Here is an 18,050-nt window from a genome sequence, read left to right as displayed (position 1 = left end):
CTCCGGACAGAAACGCCTTGTTGATGAGAGAGGTCAGAGGAGAATGGCTGGTTGGAGCTGACAGAAAGGCTTCAGTAACTCAGATAACCTCTTTACAACTGTGGTGAGCAGAAAAGCATCTCAGAATCCAACACGTCGAACCTTGAGGCGGATGGCACTTTGGTAGCCGGTTGACACTGAACTGAAAGCTGATACCTACCCAGTAGTAGTAAGGTGTTCCTAGTAAAGTGCTCGGTGAGTGTATTTTTCCATTATGGTATTTGGTATGGTTTGGTATGGTTTGGTATGGTATAGCTACTTTTACTTAAGTAAAGGATTTGAGTCTTTTTCCACCACTGGACACATGTTAATGTCTGGTGTAAAGGGGGGGTCCACCTGTCATCATCTTCCACATGTCATCCCCCTCTCTCTTTCCCCTTTGTTTATACTCTATTGTGCTGTGCTATGATGCAGAGGCTGTTAAGAAATGAAATGAGAGAAATGTAGGTTCCTGAGTTGTTTTAAAGCTGTAGGCCTAGCAGCAGATAGCGGGAGCTGACGGGGAGGAAGCCCTGCTATCTCTCCCCTCCTGTCAGCGAGGTGCTGCCTGCGCTTCAGCCTGTGAGTCAATGCTTTTAAAGAGGAGATAAAGCCTTGGCCTCCCACATACGCAAGCTTGGCGTCAGTTGCCAAAGTGAAGTGTGTGCACGTAATAACTTTATTTGTATAGCAACTTCTAAAAAAAAAACATATATAGAACATGTGTCCGCTACATGCCTATAAAAGTCAATGTATATGTGTGTTGATGCATGAATGCGCTTGCAGTATCTCTAGGTGAATGTGTGCTTACATCTTTGTGTGTGTGTGTGTGTGTGTGTGACTGATGCCGCTGCTCACACACAGACAGGTGCCGTCCCCTGAACTATATGGCCTCTTGCCTCGCCGCTCTGGCATCATCCAGCGAACAGTTGTCAGCTCCGACGGGGGTCTGCGTTTGTCACTGGCCCACATCATGAGAAAGAGAGAGAGAGAGGGAGAGAGAGAGAGAGAGAGAGAGAGAGGAGAGGAGGTGGGCTTGTCGAGGGGGAGGTGGAAGTGTGAAAGTGTTTATGAGCGTGTGTGTGCGCACGTGCACCCGTGTACATACATGTCCGTGTGTGTGTGTGTGTGTGTGTGTGTGTGTTGATACGTGTGCGTGTGTGTGTGTATGAGTCACACAGTGTGGGGGCTACAATGCATCTGCGCCCAGCATGACAAATGTGTATCGCTTGACTCTATTTCAAGTCCACAACCACATTCCATATGGTGTCAGGTTTACACACGATGATGTATAGGGCCGGCGCTGTGTTGCTAAGGAATGAATGAGATGTGTGGAATTCATCAATTGGGTATTTTATTGTTCCTGTAATGTGACCTGTGCTCCAGGGACCAGTGTGATACATTCATTTCAGTTCATAATAAAAAAAAAAAGAAAAAAAAAAAAAAAAAGCAGTGCGCTTGTCTGAATGACTCAGCTCACGAAAAGGGTGGACATGATTTTATTTCATACTGAATGAGCAGGAAACATACATGCATTGTGTTATAAATGGTGACGATCAAGTGGGCGTAATTGAAAAGGAACACAGTTTATTTCTGTATGATTGAAAAACCATACTCAAATTCATACTCAATATCATCCGTTATGCTCAGTTGTAAGTGCAGAGGTGACTACTGTCTATTCAAGTGTTGATATTCCAGACAGCTGAGTGGTGAACAGCTGCCACCGCCTGGCGGATTTTAAAACTACAGCTTGACATCATCATTACTTAGACGTTTCAGCAATGTAAACAGTAATTTAAGAAAAATGAATAATGATCACATACACGCATATTACAGTGCACTGAGCTGTGATAATAATGTCATTTTAATGAAGAAAATCAAAATAAAGATAAAGTCCTCAGTTGTAAATCTAATAATCTGAGTGTGTGAGTAATTCTGTGCTATAGAGTACGCCCCTCTTCCAACATACACAAACACTTACGCACAGCATTAACGCCTTTAGATGATTCATAGCGTTTTTTCACTGCAGCAAAAAAAAAACAGCTTTACTGCAACACCATTAAAACAAATAACCTTTTTTAACGAAGGTAACACAGTCAGGTTCTATTCACAAAGACACAGCACTCTAAAATCTGCTGCAAAACAGTAAGTAACAAGTGACACCTATTCTATTACTACTGTTCAATGATTGCTAACACAAAATATAACATAACATAAACAAATGATGGTACATTTTGAATGATGTTATGTCATTTAAGCCTCTGTTAATGGATTGGATCCTCTATATGATACTGAATGATAGATATAGGCTTATAAATATGATGAGGTGCTGCCTAGGACTTAGGCTGTTTGTATGCTTTTTTTCCACACTTAATCCATAAAACCATGAACGCATTGTGATTAACTTCCCTAACCTCTGCTGAGTGTGGGCTCTGTTTTCAAGGAGACTCTAAATAGCACAGAGACCCATAAGAGGTTGAGTAAATCATGCTATCAAGTAGTGATTATTACCAAATTGATCTCTCTCTTGCATGCACCAAATAACTCAGAACAGAGTCAACACAATTTGTGATCCTCCGTGAGTCATGTCCCCCTGTCAAGTGCTGATATTGAAGCTTTGGAGAATCTTTACTTTACAGTGATCTTATTCCAGCACACTAACTTTTGTATTAACCTACAGAAACGTGTATTGTAAGTACACAATAATACTGTGTAGGTACCGAAACAAAATTGTCCTAATAAATAATGTACTTATAATGGTTTAACAACACAATGGAAGTACCTAGTGTGCAAATGCAATTGTTTGTCTTCATATTGGGTTGTTACACCCTTTAAAGTATATTATACTTCAGATAGATTGTGTACTTCTTCATAGGTTATTACACTGGTTAATGCCTGTGGAATAAAGTCAGTATAAAGTGTCTATTTTAATTCAACTTTTATTTATTCAGTTTAGCCCCACTGAGATATAAGACTTACTGTAATAGAATAACCTGGACAAGACAGCTACATATTGAAATTCAGACACAACAGCAGTAATACTAATAACAACAAAAGCAAGTAAACAGTGAAAAGAATATCTTCTATCTGTTTCAAGATTCATGCAGTGGCAACATGTTCTGTGAGAAGTCAGTCTGCAAAAGTATTATCACTTTTGTTAACTAAGGACTTAAGTCAGTAAGTACTGATCAAACTTCGTGAAATCAATAATTTTGTAACAGTGGGAGCTTCATTTATAAATCCTCTGTGTGTACGAAACTATAAAACCGTGTGTATGCTTTCTGTCACCCAAGTTTCCCTTAATAAATCCTAATCAGCCATTTTGCACACGTCAAAGAGGCTCACATCCCATCCCGTTAACTCCCACAATTAGCCATAAATGGTTAATAAAACACCCTTCATGAATATTGATATGTATAGAAATGTGCTTGTCATTCCATTCTCTTTGTGGGAGAAAATGGCAAAGTCGGACCGCAAGACTACAAAGAGAAATTTCACAGTGTGTGAAATTGAAGTGCTTGTTGGGAGGCTGAGGTGACAGGCATTGTTCGGTGGCCTTAGTTCGGCAATCACCAACTATAAAAAGTTTAAGTGGCAACATGTCACAGCAGCAGTTAAAGCTGCCAGCTCCGAGAGCCGGACCTTTCCAGAAACAAAAAGAAATGGTCTGATATAAAGGTGGATGCCAAGAAGCGCACTGCTGCAGTGTCAGTGCTTCTGGCGGGGCAAGGGGACACCTGAGCTCTTGTCCTCTTGATGGACGTCTCACACTGATAATGGGAAACCCTAATTAGTGGCACGGTGCCAAAAAACTGACAAAAAACTGACATGACACTAGAGTAAAATGAGACTGCTGCAGCTGACCCAGGTATCCTACATGTGCCTTTTGCTTTTTGGAAAGAGTGAACCTAACCATGCATTCAAAATTTCACACTCATTTGGTTTGACTCAAAAAACTCATAGCAGACTTGAGAATCATTTTTTTAAATCTCAATTTCTGACTGCAATAGGTGCGACCTGTGGTGAACAGGTGTCTGTGTGCCCGGCCACAGCGTGTCCAATGCAGCCCGATCTAACATGATGAATGTAGGCTTAAAAGTAAAACTCATTATGGAGTATCATTGGCATTATTAGCTATGTTGAGCCATTTAAAAAAATAGCTACATTTAAGGGGAATAAATCATCTGGGTTATTAAAATATTAAGCAGTGAACATCGGGTACCCATGTTTTCCTATATATACCTATATCTACAGTATATAGGCTATATCTGGAAATTACATCCTTTAATTGTAAATTTGTGCAGATAAAATAAATAAAAGTGGGACATAAACTGCTTGACACCTTATTTTAACACTGTTCACTAGTCTCCTAATGGTGTTGTCAGTGGTTTTGTCAGTGCTGTTGTTAGTGGTGTTCCAGTAAGCCCAGAAACACTGCGTACTGATAGACATGCAGAATAAACTGTATCTGTTGCAGGGTTTTCTTGCCCTCCCCTCACCCTCTTTCTCTCACCTGAAGGTGCTGAGGTGTGGGAGCTCACAAGCTGTTCTGGTGGGAGAAGTCAGGACTCTACAGAATAACCTGAGATACTATGCATTAAAGATGGAAATATAGCATAGATACCGGTGGTAAGAAACCGGCTCGATATACACACACCACTAGTGATTTATGGCTCAATATGTTGCAGTTGGAAAAACAGCTAATATCTTCCTCCTGGGAGCCTGCCAGTTTTCTCTCTGTCTCACCTCATAAGTAGACACATTAGCATTCCTCACTTTCGATTCACAGCCTTCTCACTTTACTTTTGTATGGACATGTGAATAGCTAAGTACTGAACACACAAACGATTTTTATGGTGCTTCTGTGACATGTGTAACATATTAAATAATGGAAAACCATCCATCCTCACCCTAGGTCTCTCTCTGCGATGATGTTGCAGCTCAATGATATCATCACAATGGCTGAGTTCAATAAAACACAGCGAGGGGGTCAATAAAAGCACATACACTAGCTGTCTCTTGGGTCATCATGCTCCTGCTGTGGCAATGATTTCCCTCAGTGTGTGTGTTTGTGTGTTTGAGTGTGTGTGTGTGTGTGTGTGTGTGGTGTGTGTGCATGTTGCCAGCTATCTCTGCGCCTCTTTACTGGCTTGTCACAAGTCTTGGGAGTGCTCCAAAAGCGGAGCTACCTAATTATTCCACAGTGGATCTGACACACTAACAGGTGGCTGTTCTCCCTGGCTCCCCAGAGACCAACCAGAGAGAGAGAGGGGGAGCAAGAGACGCTGATTTTTTTTTTAGTGTTAAGTCATCTCAGCGCATCATAACCCTTACCCAAACCACATGCACTGATTGAAAACATGTTCTCATTTGCAGCAACAATCAGTCATACAAACAGAACAGGCAATGGGTTCCCTGCATCTCATTTTAAGGCACAAATCATTGTGTGGGAGTTTCTCTGTATTGCAGTCAGTGTGTGCCATACAGTGTCACATTGTGATCTATGCAGTAATTCACCAAGAGGAGAAAGATATGGGATAAATAATCCTCTTGATATATGTATGCAGCATAATTGCAGCCATCAGAGGCAGCAGCCATTTTATCAGTCACAACAACAAGCCCCTTGGCATCTTGGGATGGAGAACACAGAGCACTCTCATTCAGTGACAAAGTGTTGCTAATCTCTCTATCCATTTTTCATTGTGATAGATGTATACGCCTTGCTCCAGGGAGCAACTGGGGGCAGGAAAAGGAGATGTAGGGGAGAGGTGGAGAAGGAGGAGGGATACAGGGAGGTAGAGGTGGGTGGCACTATAGTGTTAAACATAAGACATTTTTACAGAGATGGGCTGATCTATAGCATGTGCCACAGTAACAGCTGCTGAGACGCCAGAAGCATACAAGTGGAATAAATACATTAACCTGGTTAGCTCTTGAATAGCATCCATCTGGAGGGGTGTGTGCGTGTTGAGTGTGTATGAATGGGCCCATGCATGCCTGTATGTGTGACTGCCACACATGCTCGATGGTTGGGCTTCAGGCCCTGGCTGCTGCCAATGTGTGGCACGATAAATGGAAAACTCATTCAACAAGGGAGGCCTAACCAGCCATGGCAATGGCTGGCTCACACTCACTGTGTGTATGTATTGCAGCTAACCGCATCAGACAATGCCACATTACCATGCATTAACCACAGAGCTTGAATGATAGAATGTGCATTCCTGTTGAAATCAATTGCCTTGAAAGGTCAATTGGCTCTAACACAATGCTTATTTCCATAACAATATTATCAAACCTTCAGCGGTGGCAGCCATTTCAGGTGTACAACAGGAGACTGCCATGGTGTGTCAAAGAGTGCCGTTTCTTTCCTTTCTAATTCTATGGCATTAAAAATTAACTGCCTCAGAGCCCATTGTTTGGCTCCTCCATACACTCACTGGCCAAATCCCACCCAGCACAATGACATATTCTATTCTCTTTTGTTCTATATCCCCTCAAGCACACGGGAGTTTCCACAGGTTTTCCTCTCTCACGCAGCAAAACAACACACAAACAACAGAGAATTGCTTCACGGGTACATCGATGGACCAGGGAGGACATTCAGTCTTGTAAACTGTACTGAATGTATAAAGACAAGCAAATGAAGTTAATTATGGATTAAATAGAAGATACCTTATCACAGTTCTTATTCATTGGATCCTCATTCATCCTTCTCAATCACATGGTGATAATGTTTCTTTTCATACAATGGACTGTGATGAAATGTGAATAATAATACAGTCGATTAGCATTCTCCACATTCCTTTCTCTCTGACTGAATGAACCCTAGATAGTTAGAGAGGATTTAATCAAAAGATAATGTTTATTTACAGAGTAGCCGTAGTTGTTAGGAAAAAATCATTTTCAGTCCAATCAATCAGATATTGAAACTTGGATGCTTGTTAATTACATAAATTCTTATGTATTCACTAATGAACTGGATTTAAGAATCATATTTTGATCATTTTTGGATCTTGAACCATGTAGCCATCTGCATAAATGGTATATGCTGGTCTGGTATTGTTGTTTTGACAATGATGTCAACCCACCAGTAAGCAGGTCCATTGAGTCCAAAAAGTACAGATCCACAGACAGCTCAGTAATTCTCCCTTATATGTCAGTGTCATATGGAAGCAAAGGAAATTTACAAAGGCTTTCTTTCAATGTCAAGCTCCTTCAAATTACACTCCAGTTTAAAATTGATCCACTATCTGAAGTTAGAAGTAGTATTCGACTTACAGATATAAGAGGTAAAGAGACAAAGTGAGAAAAAAGTGAGGTAAAGTGAGAAAATCTGCTAATACAGTGAGATAATTTCACTTATTTCCAATGCAGTATCACTCAGGTCAGGAACTTGCAGTATCTTGGAACAAGGCAGATCGCTCCACTTGATTCAAGACAATTCTACAAACAAGATGAGTTGCATTGCAAACAAGTGAAATGACCTCTCCCCAGTTCCAGATGCTTTCTTTTGTCCCAAAAATAAGATTTAAGACCCAACACAAGATTAAACAACTTGGTAAGATGGACATTTTTTTTTTATAGTGAAGGCCATGTCGACCCCTCCAAATCCCCTCAACTGGCCCCTTCCTCTTCAGGGCCACAGGGAGATGAAGGACAGCCTCACAGCCTACGAGTGTGCACCCATCCACCGGTGTCAACCACCCACCCACCCGATTACCCGCCTGCCACTCCCTGTTTTATTCCAACAGACAGACAGCTGTGGTCTTGTCTTCTTCCCCAAGAAATGGGAAATGACAGCTCAGAGCTTTTTACAGCATGCCATTTGGCTCAGCTGGAGTAGGTCCCTCTGTCTAACACACACACACGCACACACACACGCACACACACACACACACACACACTGGGTTTGATGAAGGGGGCTCTGAGGTGATAGAGTACCATCTGTGTGTATATTCTTCTCCTCATCATTATTATTATTATTATTATTATTAATAATGTTAGTTAGTTTGTGCTTTTTATACAGTTCAGTGTGTGTGCTCTCAGTATCCTCTGGTTAATTTATGCTACATTTGGCCAGAAAGACAAAGGGGTTTCAACCTGCTGATGCCAAATAAAACTCCTCTAGACAGACAGGACCGTCCTGTATTGGAAAGCCAATAGACAGGGTTTGAAAAAACCTGTATTCGCTCTATGCTGCTTCTTTCCCCTGAAGGTAACACTGTTTCACCTGAGGTATGAGGCTGTTGAATGGGCGAATCGATTGGGGGCTGTTGTGTCTGCGCTCCAAACTCCAGGCTAATAGGCTGACATTATTGATGGGACTATTTGTAGTTTGGTGACGTTTACTTTCATCATGTGACAATCGCCGCTGCTGCTGCTGCTGCGGTCTATTTTTACTGCTCTATAAAGGAGGAAGTCATTGAGTTGGACCTGTGGGAGCAAACATCCAACGTACGATGCGTGTTATGATACAACACACTTCCTTATTCCCTGCGCTCCCAGAATAGTTTCAGTACTGACACACTTGCATCCATATACAGGCTCCATCTCAGAGCCCCAGGGATCCGTATAGGAACTGCAGGGTCTTTTGCTCAAAGTCACCCGCTCCATAACGCTGCTGTGACCTTGTCTGCAAAATCCTTCACTTTGATATGTTAAAGGGGCAATAAGTACAATTTTTACTGCCCCATTGTACAAAATGACCTTCATATATCTGCCAGGGGTTGATAGGGTTGTTGATCAACACCAATGACTCAACGATTACTTGGCCAGGTGCTGAGATTTGCTTTTAAAACTCACTTTCTGGTCTGTACTCAAACAAAAACTCCCCATCCATAGGAATTTCAACACACTCCCAATCTCCTGCCCCAACCTACTCCAAATGCTGCTTTGTACAAATGACAAAGTGGCATTATTATTTTGCCTGGTGATATATTACCTCTTTCGACGGTTCTGTTGGATCTCTGCTCTAATTAGCTGGCTTCCCACTGGCCGCCAATAGAGGACGATAAAGGCCATGGACTACATAACGCCGCTTTAACCTTCTCTTTGGCTTGTTAACCATTTAGCTACATCATGACGTTTGCTATAGAGTTGTGCCACTACTCCGTGTAACAAGTGGGTAAAAATTGCAACTGTACAGTTGACATACTTCAGTGTGAGACTGCGGTGACGTCAGCGACTCCCATCTTCTTGTAGAAATGAATCAAGTTTGCTTTAAATACTGAATCCCTGACTTACTTGCTTAAAGGAACTCTAGTAGCAGTTGTTGAGTGAGGGGAGTGTGTTGATTATTCACTTTACTTGCCCAGATTTCCATAGTCTATTTGGGAATTCAAACCAGCAACCAAACCCTCCTTTCTCACCTGTAGGCTACTGCTGCCTCAATACTTGTAAATGAGTAACATGTAGTTGCATTTTGTGTCAAGACCAGCTAAGAATGTTCTAAAATGGTTACAAAGAAATATGTGAATATACTAAACGTTTTGATGGTCAAATAAATTCTGCATTGTATCTTTTAAGTGCAGACTGTCAGTTTTCATTTCAGGCTACTTTCATCCATATTGCATGAAACTGTGAAATGTCATCGGTTTTTGTTCATGATTCTAACATTTTAGGGTGTGAAAAAGCATTTAAGATGACCATCAATCAACAGCATGGAACCAAAACATCAGTGTGGCGATCAATATTTATGGGGCAGTTCACTGTATAAGGGTTTTCAACAATTATATACATTGTTTACAACAATTTATACATTGTGAGCAACAAGGTTTGTGCATTTCTGAGTAGTCACTTTAGTATCAACTCTTTCTTTAGCTCGTCTAAAGACATTTCTTCAACAAAATCTAGTTGGTGCTTAGTTGTTTAGAGGCTCCTGGATGCAAAGTATGACCAACTGCTGTCTGCCTTTTGCATCATCTTAGAAGAGTCTGTAAACCTCTCCTCATCTTGGTGAATCAGCATCACTGTCTCAATTTCATCTCATACAGTAGTGTGATGTGTAGAAATACAAGACATTTATTTTTTACAGCTTTTCGGTTTGTGTTTATTAACCACCCTTACCAATATATATCCTGTACTAAAATACAACACAGTATATTCACCAGGGTTCTAAAGAAATAACCTGCTTAGGGTTAACTAGATAGTGCAACTTATCACAAATGCATTGAAGACTAAGCCTTATCAATAATATGAACTTATTATTGAATGAATTATTAGAACACGGTGCAAGACAAATGATAGCAAAATGTTAAATTATATTACAATGTTCAAAAGGCCACAAGAATATTCACATAAGAGGAAAAACAATTATATGTACAACACCACTTTTTTTAATATCTGGATAAATTAAACAAAATGACATCTATTCATCTAGGCTAGAGATAAGCAGAATCTAATAAATAGATTAGACTGAAAAAAAAAAAAAAAGAAAAAAAAAAAGGATTAAAATTCGCCCACATCCACCCTTTTGTCCCGGAACTTGTTCCTGGCCTTGGTCCGAGCCTTGAATGCAGCTGAGTTGTAGAGATGCTGGAGGAGAAACGAAAAAAATAAGAACATGCAGCTAGAAGTAGAACATACAGATGGAAAGAAAAATAGTGAAAAGTACGTGCCACATGTAGCTGTTCATTTATAACAAAACCACCCAGTGAAAAGGCCTCAACGTGAGACCAATAGCTTAGTAGCCTTTTGACAAAATAGGGTTTCAAAAAAAACCAAAAAAAACTAGATATTGAAAGACCAGAGGTTTGAATAACCTATAGAGGTACACATACCCTTTCAAAGCGAGATATTTTCATGGCCTTCAATGTGGCTGAATCAACCAGCATGGGTGGTCCCAGTTCAAACACATCTCTGATGAATTCATTTGCCTAGTTGGAGACAAAATAAATAAATAAATTGAGAAAACAATTCACTATGAGACAACATCCCTACAACAGAAGCTTAGCTTAATTTACATACCATTACAATAAACAATATTATCTGGTCTAAAATATGTCCCACTGTCTCATCTTCACTTGTGAAATGAAGTTTTTCAAAGTAACCCTTTTCCACAAGCGCCGGCTGCTGGCCAGATTACAGAAAAGAAAACCATATTGTTGTCAGTACACCAAGATATGTATTTTGAATGAAAACAAGGCATCAGAATGGATGTTAAGACACCAAAATAGAGCTTGTTCATTAAAATAAAAATTCCCCAGGGTGGCTTGCCCTTGAACCCCTCTAGCTTGCTACTTTTTAGCCTCTTTGGCTGGCCAGCAGCTCCAGTGCCTAAAAAAAAAAAAAAAAAAAAAGGTACCTGTAGGTGGTAGTTCATCCCAGAGCCGACAAACTCTCTGAAGGCGTCGTATGTCCTCTTTCTGACCCAGCTGTCGATGGTCATGCGCTCCGTCCCAAAGCGAATGCTCTCAGACTGGAAGTCACCCTCCTGGAAGTAAACACACACAGAGAGGGAGGTAAGAAAAACGCCCAAAGCCAGAAACGAACTTTCAACGCTTGTATGTGGCCTAATGGTTAGACAGACCGTCCCCTAGCTAAAAATTCACAGGCTCAATCCTCATAACAAAAAATGTGCCTTCTCCATGTGTCCTTGACCAAGATTCTCTAGCTTCTCACTGATTTCAAGCTGCTCTGGATAAGAGCGTCGGCTAAATGCCTAAAATCTGCTCAGCCTGACATTTAGTAACACTCACCTCAACAGCCTTGAGCACGTCCCTGAACACGGACCGCTGCTTCCTCTTGTCCGTCTTGGCTCTGTGCTTGTTACAGTCAGTGGCCAGTGCGTTCAGTTTATCACACAGTTCTTCCCAGTCTTCAAACTCAAACTCCTGAAGGGTAACAAGGAAAGAAATGCTGCGTTAACGATCAGAGGAAAAAGGTTTAAAGAATGAGGAATTGCGCTGTTGTCTGACAAAAACCATGTGTATGCAAAAGACAGGTCATCAAATACAACCAAACATAAATTACCATGTAAACTTCAATCCAAGAAAATAACAAAAATAAATTGGGGAGTTCCATATTTTGCACCCAACAGCAGTAATTTAGTCCCACTTTCAGTCACAGTTGATAAAAATCAATCATCAATCATTGTATTGCAATAATGACAAGTGGTGGGATATCTAAATATATGGAAATTCATTCAGTACTGTAGCAATTTAAAGGAGCTCCTGGAATCTTGTGAAATGACTACGGTCACAAGTGAAATATTTGCCAGATCGGTTAAATAGTACAGCTGTAAACTTACAGAATCCATGTCTCTGGCCAGTTCAAAGAGCAGGGCAATGGTCTCTCCTGCAGCAATCCTCATGTTAACATCCTCACTCTCCAACAGCCTGGGCAGTTTGGGCAGGTGCCTGCATGACAAAACACACGCACCTCAGTAAAAAATAAAGAAAATATCAACTCCAGGGTTCTTTACCGTGTCTTGGAGGTAAACTTGAGAACAAAAACTATTGACTTCATGTCCAACACTACCAATTTATTTAGAGAGGCTCAATACTCGGCCTTACTTGTGCAGGATGTCTTTGAGCTGGCTGGCAGTGCAGATGGTGAGCAGCAGTGCCCAGGACAGCAGGGCGTTGGTGTGGAGCTGGGTGGACTGGGGGCTCACTGAAGGACGGGTACCATCCTCCTTCACATAGGACCGGGTGAACAGGCTCTCAAAGCACTCCATGGTGGCATGCACGTCCTGCAGCAGGCAGAGACGAGGATTATACCAAGACTGGAGTTTGTAAGGCAAAATAAGAGGCTGGAGGTGCTAAAGATTTGAGCAAAAACAAATGTAAAAATGGGAAAGGGCCAGCCAGCACTCCCAAAAATAACAAATAACTAAATAAATGAACTGTGTTTTCTCAGTGGTCACAATGAACATGTTTCTGCCTCCATGGGCAACAAGTGGTAACACTTGAGTTTTATCAAGACTCAAGTTGACGTCACAAATGTTAAAGACTGGGTGAGGTACGATGCCACAACTAATAATGAACGCAAACATGCAACTGCCAAAGCTTGTAAAGAGCGGCATCGTTGCAGCTTGCCCTCAAGCCCAAACGTGTCAAACCACAGATGAGACACAAAGCGAGATAAGAGAACTTACCAGGATGTCATCTTCCGCAACTAGAGTGCAGAGGCCCAAACTTGTTGCAACCTATTAAATAAACAAAAACTTGTTTCAGTTGACTCTGCAGGTATCAGGGGAATTATCAAAACTATATGATCTTGAAGAACCAAAGCAGAAAACATAGACAAACCTACCAGCCACAATTTACTAGCATTTGGTTGGTGGCTGTTGTTTCACCACCTTTAAACAATGCATTCTTCCATGGTTTCTGCAGGTTTTCCGAGGGATCACCACAATAATAAACAAGATGGGCTCTGTCCATGACAATATTGTGGACTCACAGCTTGTCTGACTTGGATGTTGGCTGATCCGTCTGCCAGGATGTTTTTGAAGATGGGTTTGAGGGTCTTGAACACCTCCTCGCTCTCGATGCCCGAGCCCAGCTGGATACACAGCAGGCAGGCTAAAGAAGCCGCTGCTCGCTGCTCGTCGCCTTTGCCTTCGAGGGAGGAAAAAAAAAAGAAGCCAAGGAATGAGAATTATTTTTTCCCCCCACTCTTTCCCCCTTCATTTTTGTGACTAGATTTGAGGATATAGGGTGGCATTCAAAATGATGTATGACCTGCGTAGGAACCCTGGATATCACAACAACATACACTACCATTACAATACATCAGGCATCTGCTGCAATCACTGACTGTGATTTGCCATCAGAGAACAAGACAAAATGTTAAAATTATTAATTGAGTGCAATATCCTTTTAGGTACCTTTCTTGAGGCAGCGCTCAATGCTGTCTGTAATGGTCATCCTCCTCTCCGAGATGAACTCATACAGGATCCGTGTGGCCATTGCAGTCTTTAACCCGTCCAGTGCCCCCTGTCTGGTCTTAGCACTAACAAGACAGGTTGACAAACAAGTATTATTGCCATTATATATAACCATACACATGATTAAAAGCTTTGGCTTCCAATAACCAGACTGAAGAGGGATGTCTGTCAGTGAAATGTCAGCAAAATCCATTATTTCCATGTGAGGAAATTAGCCCATGTGAAGAGCATGTGCTGACACCCACTGCTGTAGTCTATGTCAATAGGGTCAATAGCTACGATGATGACAGCCTTGTGAGTCAAGTGCTTGTTTTGGTTGCTCACCATTGATGTGCTAATGTAATAATACTAATTGACAGAAATGAGAGGCAACCTCAATCAAGGAATACACTAGCATCAAATAAATCAGGCAAACACCAGGCTAAAACAAGAATAGGAATTTTTCAAGAACTAAAATCCACCATCAAGAAACACTTGTGTCAGAAATCAAAACAAAGTTACTTCATATCCTTCAATTTTCCATGCATAAAATTGCTAATGGGAAACAAAATGCATTATGCAAAACTAATGGTCCAAGTCTATAATGGTCAGTAACAGACGGGATGTGTTCTCAGTATAAGCTTATGGCAGTGAAGCTATGGTACTGGTGCATCCCTACTTCAGTATCACCACAGTTAGCCAGGCTTCTTGGGTATGAAGGCTATTTTTAACTGGACTAGACTGGAAACATCAACAATTCTTACCTTGCTGCTATGATTGACTGTGTGACTCTAAACTCAGGCTGCCCACTCCAGGAATAAGCCTTTTAAACTGCATTAGTTACACCTACTTAAAGTCTCTGTTGCTGAAGGCTCTGTCAATTCTTCAGGGGTCTTATTCCAAAATACTATAGATTTATTTTTGGAAAATTACTTGAAATTCATTGCAACAGTTAAAAAAATATATGATTTCATGCTCCGCAATGATTTGGAGGGCAAAGGATGTAAATGGTCAATAACCAAAATGTTTTTTCCAAAACAATCTTTGCTTTTATGTCAGCAATCACTTTGAAAGAGAAAGCATCACTTTCTAAATGCTAGAAATCTCAAACTCTACACATCTAGACTTGTTTCAGCCTGCATGCCAAGATCAGGTAACGTGTGATTAGACTGTTGAAATGATCAGGCCGGTCTTTTACCTCTTATCCACTGTGCTGTCTATGAAGCCCTTCAACTTGTACTGGAAGTCCTCCTGGGCCACATCCTCACTGGCTTCCCCTCCTGGCCACAACAAAGACACAAAACAAAAAAAAAAAAGATGTGATGAATGGACACTTGTCTGATATGATTAACAGTAGAGATATATGCATCCCTAGACACAAATAAAGTGTTGGACCCTTGGAGGTCCTTGGATGTTCCAAAATGGGTCCAAGAAAAATGGAGAATAGTATATTTTAGCTGTTTTATTCACTAGTTTGCACAACAAGGGAATTTATTCCATCTGATTATTTCAGGGTTCATGACCAAGTGCCAATAATGTGAGTCTCCAAGAATGAAAATGTTTGGGAATCTGTGGGATTGGATAGTCAAGTAGTTGGGCTGAGGCCTCTTCAGCAGCTATCCAGATCACACAGTGCATATGAGTTCAAAAAAGGACAGCGACTGCGGAAGCACACAGCTACTCCCATCGACAAATGTTGGTTTTGTGCGAGAGTGAAATGAAGCTGGGTGAACTGTGCTCCACAATTTCATTTAAGATTCAATTCAAAAGAGTCAGCCAGGCATCCAGGCCTTTGCTTGATGACAGGGCCCACCGATCCCAAACACTGGTCCATGCATATATACAGACACACCCACAACAGCATACCAAACGTCTGCTCACACGTTCAAACACAAACCAAAGCACACATACTAATACAAACAAATGCATGCCCATGTACACACAAACACACCTTCATCTGCTACACTGGTGGCATCACTGAAGCTGCTGCAGTGGCTGAGGGTCTCGATGGAGGCGTCCTCATCGCTGAAAGGCTGCACAGTTCCATGCTGCCCTCCTGAAAAACAGACAGACTCAATTCAATGGACATAGAAATATAATTCAGCCCTTGCACTAATTGAATCAGATACTACAACACAGCGCAGCAGGTCTGTGCGAGACCATTATGTAACTACATTTCCAGACAGGTGCTGTAGCAAAGATATCTAATCTTCTCTCTCCATGCCTAGTGTTTCCCTGTCTGTACTTTGATTATCACATGTGCAGATGTGCAGCGCTCTTGTCAGGGTCAAGGGCAACCTAGTCTTGTGTTGGATGTGTAAACAACATAATGTCCATGATGTTTACCATCTTAGCTGCCAAACTTCTCTATCTGTAGTGCAGATTTGGTACAGTCTCACAGCACAGGGAAAGGCAACTATGTGCCATGAAGTGCCAAGAGCTTGCAGACCAACCAAATACTACACTGGGTTATTCCACTGATTAACACAGCTTCAGCTGGAGAAGGGGCATTTTGGCTGGAATGAAAACCTGCATACTCTTGGCCCTCCGTGGCACATGGTGGCCCGTCCCTGTCACAGGCAATGGCTTAAAGGTCTTTCTGAAAACAAAAGGATTGTGGGAGTTGTGTGAAAAGTCACAGCTAAGGTGTGAAGATTCATAGTTGAAGTTCAATGTAAACAAGAACTTTTATACTACTTATCAATTAACGTTAGATACTGCTCAATAAACGTATGTGAGGTGCAGAACTTTGTTTTATCCTGCGACCAAGTTTCTCTCCTGACCTGAATTCACCCCTGAATGCCCATGCACAGTGTGAAAGAGACTTAAAAGACATGTTGGTTAGCCTGCCTGTGTGGCTTGGACAACTGACAAGACTTTGTGGTCACTACAGCAGCGTATATTTCATTTGGTTGATCATTTTAAGCAGTGCTGGTATATAATCGCGATTGTTGTGAGTGTTGTCACTTCATTTAGATGGCCAGCCTTTTCCGCTATTCTTTGTGCATGGTGTTGACGTGGACTTCCCCATCCAAACAGCTGATTTCAGAGAACCGGGGCCGGGCGCCGCCTATTTTTCCACCCGCTGTCTGAGTCCGAAATGTCCGCCCACCATTGCTCGTTGACAAACAATATCGCAGATAACCAAATACACAAAAGGTTATATGCCCAGTAGACTGATATTTGTAACGTTGGTCGGCTAAGCTAGAGTTAGTTATATAACGTCGGCTAAACATCGATTGAGGTCAATCAGCAGATCAGACGACCTGACTTCATAGACCGCGAACTAGTCTATGTAGGGCGCCAATCCCAACAATTAATCAAGCAAACAATTACGATGAAAGGCTTTCATCAAACCAGCATGCTTGCGTTAATCAGCTTAAGCTAGCAAGCAAAGTTATAGCTATATCTTGCCAGTGGGAAGTTGACATTAGCTGGCGTTAGCAGGCTAACGTTACCTGGCATACACTATGACTCTCGTTGCTCGATTTATTAGTCTGTTTATCGACAGGTGAAGCTGTCAAAAGAGATAAAATGTAAAGAGCCATCGCCACATGATGGCACGTTTGGTCTGCGACGGTGATTCTTTGTCTAATGACGGTTAGCTAGCTTCGTGGTTCATCGTAGGCCACGCTTTCATTTGTAGTCTTTACTGGAAACACGTCCAACTCAACTCAATAGATTAGCAACACGAAAAGAACTACAACTACCATCAGTAAGATAACTAAAGCAGCAAGGCCAAAACATTCGGCCGCTTGCTTACCCCTGCTACTCTTCTTCTTGGACCTTGGCATTTTCTTGCAGATAAATAGAAAATGTGATCAAAAATCAGCCAATACACGACCAGCCTTTATTGTATTGTCTCGTAAAACGAAAATCTCCCCGTGGCACAGTGGACAAAAAGGAATTGAAAGCGATCTTGGAGAAAGACTGTTGGCCGAGACGATACATTTTCCCTCATAAACCAGGGCTGCGTGTGAGGCGCGTCGCTCAGAGTATTTATACTGGCAGACATGTCACGAGGAGGTTTCCCGGCATCGCTGACCAATCCGGGAGCAGGAACAGGCCGATGCGTGTGTACGCGCGTGATGCAATGAACAGGAATGCAGCGGCCACATGTATGTTTTTGTGTTTTGGTCACGTTTGGATCCGATAGACCGGCTGA

General features: G+C 41.7%; 1 protein-coding gene across 1 annotated transcript; it reads right to left on the bottom strand.

Annotated features, from left to right (window-relative positions):
* Window positions 1-9,705: 9,705 nt before the first annotated feature.
* On the bottom strand, window positions 9,706-17,845 carry ifrd1 (interferon-related developmental regulator 1). Its single transcript, XM_071538593.1, has 12 exons — window positions 17,649-17,845; window positions 15,837-15,941; window positions 15,084-15,165; window positions 13,847-13,971; window positions 13,420-13,577; window positions 13,115-13,165; window positions 12,531-12,709; window positions 12,266-12,374; window positions 11,715-11,849; window positions 11,321-11,449; window positions 10,797-10,892; window positions 9,706-10,551 (listed from the first exon to the last, which is right to left on the bottom strand). The coding sequence occupies exons 1-12, from the start codon at window positions 17,677-17,679 to the stop codon at window positions 10,465-10,467; spliced, it is 1,287 nt and encodes a 428-aa protein (XP_071394694.1). The 5' UTR covers window positions 17,680-17,845; the 3' UTR covers window positions 9,706-10,464.
* Between the last annotated feature and the right edge of the window lie 205 nt (window positions 17,846-18,050).

The sequence above is a fragment of the Centroberyx affinis genome, unplaced genomic scaffold, assembly GCF_046629955.1.
Source record: "Centroberyx affinis isolate AG114_WGS23_722 - 3 ecotype Tasmania unplaced genomic scaffold, CSIRO-AGI_Caff_v1 ptg003307l_1, whole genome shotgun sequence".
NCBI classification, from domain to species: domain Eukaryota; kingdom Metazoa; phylum Chordata; class Actinopteri; order Beryciformes; family Berycidae; genus Centroberyx; species Centroberyx affinis.
The sequence above is the reverse complement of the archived record's forward strand: the minus strand, read 5'-3'. Positions and strand labels throughout refer to the sequence as shown.